Source organism: Mesitornis unicolor, unplaced genomic scaffold (genome assembly GCF_000695765.1).
Source record: "Mesitornis unicolor isolate BGI_N332 unplaced genomic scaffold, ASM69576v1 scaffold6840, whole genome shotgun sequence".
Classification (NCBI taxonomy): domain Eukaryota; kingdom Metazoa; phylum Chordata; class Aves; order Mesitornithiformes; family Mesitornithidae; genus Mesitornis; species Mesitornis unicolor.
This window is the reverse complement of record NW_010156160.1, coordinates 21,557-29,789: the sequence shown is the minus strand read 5'-3', so window position 1 is coordinate 29,789 and position 8,233 is coordinate 21,557. Positions and strand designations below refer to the sequence as shown.

The 8,233-nt window shown below is 43.5% G+C and overlaps 1 protein-coding gene across 1 annotated transcript in view; it reads right to left on the bottom strand.

Annotated features, from left to right (window-relative positions):
- Window positions 1–1,387: 1,387 nt before the first annotated feature.
- Window positions 1,388–8,233, bottom strand: part of NDP (Norrie disease (pseudoglioma)) — a 7,256-nt gene continuing 410 nt past the window's right edge. The window contains exon 2 of the mRNA XM_010181156.1: window positions 1,388–1,633. Within this exon, the coding sequence (XP_010179458.1) occupies window positions 1,406–1,633 (228 nt within the window). The 3' untranslated portion in view covers window positions 1,388–1,405. The remainder of the gene's footprint in view (window positions 1,634–8,233) is intronic.

The following is an 8,233-nucleotide window of genomic DNA, read 5'->3' as shown; positions in this document are numbered from 1 at the left end:
CAATCACTGCAATTCATTCAGCTCCTCAGGGCATTTCTTTCTGCCATGATCCTACAGGGCAGCTCTTGGTCTCACTTGCTTCCTACAGAGAAGCACTGGCTACCCCTGCTCTGCAGGACCCCTGATCTGCAGGACCCCACAGCACTGTCCCCTTCCTGCTCTGAGGACTTGGCTGTGGAACAGCTTGACCTACGGCTGGGGTCTGGGCTTGTGCGAGCTGTGCCACAGCCTCCAACATCCTTGTATGCACACAAAGGACACATAGGCTTGTGGCCCAGCCAAGATTCTCCAAGGGGCTGCCAAGCTGGATGGTGAGCCAACCAGCACCCCAGGTCACAGAACATTAGGTAAACACAACCTTTGTAGTCCAGTGGACACCGCTGGGACTCAGTCTCTGCCTTAAACGTCATATGGGTACGTCAGTGTGATTCTCCTGTGCCTGGGATTGCCTGTCTTTAAAGGGCAAAATGGTACTCACTCAATGGCCTCAGGGACATAGATGAAAATAAGTCCTAGATTTGGCCATTATTCTCGTGGCTCTGGCTCTGTATATCAACAGGTCTACCCAACCAAAAATAAGAAAAGACTCCATTTAGTACATGTCATTTTAATCTTTGATTAATTTTTAGTGTTTGAATAATGGCTTTTGTGATAGTTGTGTTGTGTCACATTTCCAGGCTTTTAAAGGGGAATAATGAGTCTCATGACCTTTCATTTCTCTGGAGTCACTCAGTCACTGAACTGTAATGCTGCACACCGCAAATAATCACTTCAGCTGGTTAGGTCAGGGCAGTTCTGGCTCTACATTTCAGATCCAGTTCACTTTTTAATGATTTATTTGTAATTTCTGCTAAACCATAGTGAAAGTTATCCAGCACTTGGCTGCTCGATCAGTAACAGATAACCCTTGCCAACAACACAGTTTATTTTGAAGGCCAATATAACTAGGAGACTGAGAGCAAATTGACAGGTTAAGAGGTCGTATGTGGGAACTGATGCCCATACTCTGTCCAAATGCCAGCTTACAGAGTGCGGTGCTGTCATCCAGCTGACCTTCATCTCTTCTCTCCTGCTTCTCTTTGCCTAAAGTAAAAGCACCTCTCTGTGGTCAGAGCTGAGTCTGAAAAAGAAGAAACTCACAAAAACATCCTTTGAGAAAAAAGAAAGGCTTCTTAAAAACTAGTCTTTGTGCTTTTGCCTTTCTCACAGCCCATACTTAGGTACCAGCACCATCCAGGGCCCCAGGATATTTTATGTTTCAGCTCTCAGATCGAATCCATCCTGGTTAGTCTTGTCCTCGCTGCAATCATACACTGGGAGAGTTAACCTCACCTTGGGTTTCTTCTTAGGAACCTTCCCCAACAACAGCATCCTGGTCCCCCCCACTGCTGTGGCAGGTACATCCCTAGGAGTTGCACTCCTCGCAGTGGCAGGAAAGGATGTAGCGGTAGGTGGCGGTGAGCCGCATGCCCCCCGAGCATCGCAACCGCATGGCCTTCAGCTTGGAGGTCTGGGGCCTGCAGCAGTGGCAGGTGGAGCGGAAAGGTTGCTTCAGGACGGTGCTGAAAGAAACCATTGGCTCTGAGCGTGACATCTGGCTGCAGCGCCCTTCACAGCGAGCCAGCAGCACCATCTGCGAAGGAAGAGATATGCATTAGGAAGTGTGTCCCCATGGCTGCCACCATGCAGCTAACACTGGCAGAGGGGTACCTCCTTCTAGTCTGGCTGGTCTTGCTTCACTTACTGCATCTCCCCACCTCGACCAGGGCACCCAGCCCCGCGTTGCCCCTGAACTGTGTCTGAGAGAGCAGAGGAAGTAACATGGACAGAAGGAAAAGGAAGTCTTCCCTCAGAGTCCCAGGCATCAACACCAATAAGGACACCTGGTTTTATGAAAGCTAACCTCAGGGATCCAAACAACCTCAGCCAGCCCTGCTTCCCAGGCACAGTGACTGAACGTGTCTTGCTGATGCCAGATTTGTGGCAGTCAAATCCTTAAATCATCAACCAGACTGATATTTCAGTTGGATCTTCTCCAGTATTTTGAGTTTATATACTAGTGATCAATAGAACTGGTCTTCAGGTGACTGTCTCAAATGCTTAGATACAAACATATAAATGAGCAGTAAAAAGAAGATGGTCATTTTATTGCTTCTAAAGAAGTAAGTTTCTAGCTCCTTTACAAAGATCATTTTGAATATGTATTTGTACTATATCTATATAATTGCATCAGTTGTGTCTGTATAAAATGCACTGAGCAGTGTAAGGCAGTGAAAACGTAAAGTATGAACTCTTTGCCAAACATGAGGCTTCACTAGTGAGATTTTCCAAAAGCAGTGCAGGTTGCATGGATCTCCTCCTCTTGAGTTCAGCTGTGACCAGAGTAAGTAACTTGCTCAACAGGAGGTGCTAAGGAAGGGAAGCCCATGGGAAGTCGCCTACTTCCCTTCCCAACAACCCCTTGTTCAGCAGAGATGGGTAGAGTCTCCTAAGCTCTACAGAAGATACAGAAAGGCTCTTCTAAAGCTCAGGAAATCATGTGGTTAAAACCAGCTGTTATCACTTTGATAACAGATAAGTGTTGGACAAGTTCAAATACTTACACCTTCATGGGGAATGAAATATTATTTAAGTCCAGATCAGCTAATTCTCATTAACCAACACATAATTCAAAATAAACTTATTGTATCATCCCCAAAAGATCTAAATGTGACAGAGGCGAGAAAGTAGGCAGTAAAACAGTCATAAGTCTATCGTATAACCAAGGAAGAAAATTACGTTTAAACCATGCTTCACATATCTCATGGTTTTTCCAGACAATCTAAAAGGATTGCAAATGTAACAGCAAATAGTTTACACCACTGAACACTTCTAAGCTTATTTCAGTACACATGATCAGTTGGCTGCAAATTTCCAAGTCTTGCAAGCAGGTATATCACATGTTTAATTTTCTCTTTAGTCAGACTCATGAGGAAAGATGAGAGAGAAAGAAAGAGAGAATATTCTTGGCATAAAGTAGGAAATACCAGCACTGCCTGTGCCCATGGGAAGGGTACTGATCATCTATAAAAAACATTATTTGTACAGTGCTTAAAAACTATTTTTCCAAGAGTACTTGCATGCTAAATGGTTTGCCTGGAAACGTATTAATATATTAACAAGCACACTTCCAGTCAACACAGGCAGATCACAAGGAAGGTGCCTTCATGAGCTGCTGATCTGGGGTCGGTATCATCTTGTTCCTCAGTTTAATTAAGATATGGGTTCTTGTGGCTCTTGAATAGATTTGCCATTCTTCATGATTTTTAATATAAATAAATGTATGGTCTCCTTCCTGTGATGCTGCCTATTCATAAACAAATTCAGTACAGCCCTTAGTTGTAATACAGCGGAAGGAAGGAAATTTCAGTGAACTGTTGAGCCACATCCCAACTATAGACATATCAGCTATATCAAGCTCAATGCCAGTGTCTTTAGTGCATAGGATAACAGGGAAAGGACAATTATTACAGTGTTAGCACCCCATTACTGACAGTTAAAGATACACTTTTGTCCCTAACAAAACTCACTTCCCATAGTGACAGGCAACTGGTGAAGAACTACACAGGTATCTCATCCTGCCTATATTGCAAAGGAAAGACAGTTGATTGGGACATTTTAAGAAGTTTTCTTCCCAGCATCTTGGCAGCTCTTGTTAGGGCCCCCACTTTGACCTGTTCACCAGACTGTGTGCACACTGTCATAGGCTATTCCCAAGTGTTTGGTGAAAAGGAGGGTGAGGAGCAATACAACAGCAGTTGGCAGCTGCTCAAGGGAAGTTTCAAAGACAGTGGAGCCAAGCACTCCTCAGGAGTGGCAATATGAGATATGCAATGGACACAGGTTGGTTTTTGGAAGGTTCAGAGGACCTCCAGGGTCTCTTCCAACTAACATTGCTATGATTCTGTGATTTCACTCCAAGTGCAATGGCACACATTGCTGTATGGTGGAGGTGACTTCTAATGGTTGATACTTCCAGAGCTGGAATGTTTAGTCACTTCTGGTACTGTTACTCTAAGGACTTTCTATGGCACACGTCTGCTCCTCTATCTGCGGGTACTTTCAGAAACACCAGGGGAAAAAACAACAAAATAAAACATAACCCCAGAGAACAGGGTTAAGGACTACAGAATAGTTGCAGATTTTAATCTCAGTTTTGCTTGCTACATAGTGTTTTATAAGAGTAATATCATGTAAAATTACACAGTGTTGGTTTTATGCTCTGGTTTTTAGGACCACACCATGGATATCAAGTCAAGCTTGCAGGATACAAAATTTTCAGATTTTGCATTTTGATAACTTGCTAGACTTCTGGACTAACCTGAACTCCTCAGCAAAATTTAACCTCCTCCTCCTCATAAATCCAGAGCAGCATCAGTGGATTTTAGCAGGTGTGCAAATGAGCTGGAAATAGCATGTACTTTAAAAGCTTTGCTTTGCCATTTCATCAATTGCACCAGCTGCTTATTGCATCGTATACTGTAGTACAATAGAGATTATCGCCTAAAAAATTAGTAATGATATGATGGCACAGCCCAGTAATACAGTGGTTGTATATATAGCATAAATGTGTTGGGCTTCTATAACCTGATACATGTGCCTCTTGGCTCCCCTTGTCCCCCACACATGTGAGCCTGTGCATGTCACCTTGTGGTGCTGGATCCGGAAGCACAGTGCACTACTGCATGGGAACAGTGGGAGCTCTCATATTGGTGAGCAGCTAGGGAAAAGTAGGCTTTCTTACTCAAAGTGAACAGTCTCACAGATGTCTGGATGTCCGCAAAAGAGAGCAACTTGAATCTGAGGAAATAGTTGACTCTGGTTATTCGAGACATATTCTGGAAATTTGGAAGCTGTGAACTGGTTTGATATCAACAGTGTTTGCAACCCTCTTCAACAACAAGCTGAGGCCCAAAAGCAGATGGGCTGAGATTCATGAGAACAGACTTTCACACAGTATCTGTGACCTGGCTGCATGCAGGCATTACGGAAAATCTCCTGAGCTACCTCATGAGCAGATGTCTTCAAACATTTGCTAAATCTTTCTTCATCTAGTCCGTGTCTCTCTGGGCTGTATTCTTTAGTGCAAGGCTGTCAGTGGTAGCATTTTTCTGGCACATCTGGATGAAGCACTTGTGACAGCCAATACTGTAATTTAGGAGGCTCTGGTTGCAGCAGCAAGGTAATCCAGCACGTGGAAGACCAATGGGTCTCCATGACAGAGGTCAGACAGAGTCCAGTATGGTCAGGAACGGCAATACCTCATGAGCAGAAACAAACATTTCCTTGACTTCAAAGGAAGACATTTTTTCAGGAACAAATTACCTTCTTCCATTCCTCTTTTGTGTCTCTTTTACCTATTCTGTTACTATAATGTACTATGTTTCCAAAGGCTTTGGAAACCTGCTCTCAACATCTGTCTGAGGTCACAAGCAAGAGGGATTTTAATGAATAAATTATATTGAGTGGATGTTTCCAAATGTAACAAAACTGCTTCCCATGTGGGTACAATTGGCAGCCTCCACAGAGAAGCACAGTGGACATAATCCTTTTTTAACCAAGACTGACGGCAAACATAATATGTCTTGCAATTTCTGAAGCCATTTTTAACTTCTGTAATTCTATGCTGCACTAAAAGGGAAAACATACAGAGTGAAAAAGGATGGCTCAGTGGAACCAATATATCACACCAAAAAAGGGCAAAATCTCTGCCTGACATCAATTGTCGGTCCAAGTTTCATAGTGGAAAATCGGTGGAAATAAGAGGTACCACAACTCCCACAGCTACTCTAGCAGAACCATCCTTTTTTTGACTTGTTTATATTTTATGAATGTATATATACATAGGAACAGGCATTGCATCTAATTTTCATTAGCAAGTCTAATACTGGTCTCTGTTTATATGGTAGATCCAGAACAGAAGCCATATGTCTAGCAGGATGATTCAGATCCCTGAGACCTTAAAAAAAAATGCTTGATTTAACAAACAGAGACAAGTGTTCTAGGAAATGTCAAAATTATTTTGCTATGTATGGAAACTGTTTTCATTTTCCATTTCATGAGAAAGTCCATACAACTTGCAGTATTGTAAAAAACTGTTCTTGAAACTGTTGTGGAATTTGGGAAGCCAAGAAATGTGATAATATTTTCAAACATGATTTCCATTAAAGGCTTGATTTTAAAAAAAGTCTTTGACATTTTTGCAGAGTTACAAATGTTTGTGTCAACAGTTTATTTCTCAAAGCTCAGTTTTGAAAGAATATGGTTTTCATGAAAATGCCTTCCCTATTCCTTTCCTATTCCTTCCTTCCTTCCTTCCTTCCTTCCTTCCTTCCTTCCTTCCTTCCTTCCACTGTGTAAGAAGCAATTCCCTGAGTACAGAAGAAAATCATGGCTGGAGGAAGCAAGGCTGACTGTGGGACAGGCAGGAGTGTGTGGAGCTGCAGGACTGGGGCCTGCAGGGGCAGCAGCCTCAGGGCAAGTGTCCAGCTGGCCGACGGACAGGAGGTTTTGGCCATGGCAGTGGCCACTGGAGAGCTGACAGTGATGCAGGGCCAAGCCAAGGCAAAGATGGTGTGGGAACCTGTTGCAGCCAGGGAACAGTGGTACGTAGATGATGGCCCATGGGAAAGGAGAGACCAGGACATGGCAAGTCTTTGGCCCTGGGCCAGAGTATGCCCATGCTTCATCTTCCAGGGCTGAATTGCCTCAGGGGCTGGTCTGGGACCTGTTCTGCTTATCCTCTTCTGTCTGAGGCAGCATGCCCAGGGCATTTATACTCTGCATTTCTCACTGTCCTAGCAAAGTCAACAATTGTTTACTCATTTGCTCTTCTGTGTGTAGAGGGGCAGAGGAGGATCCTACCCAAAGCTGGAGACCAAAGCGACTCCAGAGGCTACCTACCATCTTGCCTATGTTATGTACTGCAGCTTCTCCTGTTCTCTGGCAGTGCAGGGAGCCAAGAGTGAGGGCCAGCTGGGTGGAGCATCACCCTCCTGGACCAAACCATGTGGTACCTATGGCTTCTCTGATGTAACAGGCGATTTGAACTTTCATGGAAGAGGAGGGCTGATAACTTCTCCTGCCAGGACATAAAAACCACCCACTCCTCCCACACTTTTCACCTTTGCCTCACATGGAAGTCAACTGCAATAAAACCAATATTGCACAGAGATGCATCTCTGCAGTTTTGTATATTCATGCTGGATGTTTCCCAGATGGTAAGAAGGTCCAGTCTAGGCTAAGAACCAAACAAAAGACCTCTCCTGAATCACAAGTAATGCACAAACTTTACAGTTTGAACTCAAGAGCAAAAAAGAAATTGTCTCTGATGTCCCCTCCGCCTCCCATTACTCTCTTACCCAACACAGAGCTGGCAAAAGCAGTGGCACTGGCGGTCATTCCCTGTTGTTAATCTAGGAATGTGGGTGCATAAGGCAAAGCCACGTTTCTGTGGGACAGAGGGATGGTCCAAGTGGAGACTGTACGTCTGAATAGGCACTGGGTTAACTCAGCTGGAACAAATTAGGACAAGACAAAAGGGACCAGCAAAGATTTTCCCATTGTTTCTCCCCATTCTTTTTCTCCATGCAATGAAATAAATGACTGCAGGCTACATGTTCAGGCTGCTAAACCATTTGTACACAGATTTTTTTAGGTTTTGAATCTTAAATGAAAGGCAATCTTGTATTTCCTTCTGCTTCTAAGCCCAACAGTAAACATCCAATCAATATTCTGTGTGAAAACAAAGGCTTTGAAACTAAGTGGGTAAAAAGCAATGTTTTTCACATTCTTTTTTCATTACCATTTTACAGCCTGATTCTTTATCTCAGTATTTGACTTTGAAAGTTATAAATTTACATACTCTGGATTAAAGACTCACTTGAAAGAGGGAGTGACTGGGATGATCTAAACTTCCAAGCTACCCCATCTCCTGGGTGCTAGTGCCTGAGACCCGAGTGTGCTGCTTTGAATCTTATCATTTACTGCATGCTAGCTTTACCATCATGCTGTGGTTTTTTATTTTGAAAAAGTGAAAAAAGACTCAAAAGCCCTTTCTCTCCAGCCCCAGTTCTGATGTAAGCACACAGATGTCTACAGCTGTAATGTCTGCATCAGGATTTTGGTAGCAAGGAAATATCAGGGAACATTAGGGAACATCACTCAAAATGGCTCATTTTAACAACTGTGTAGA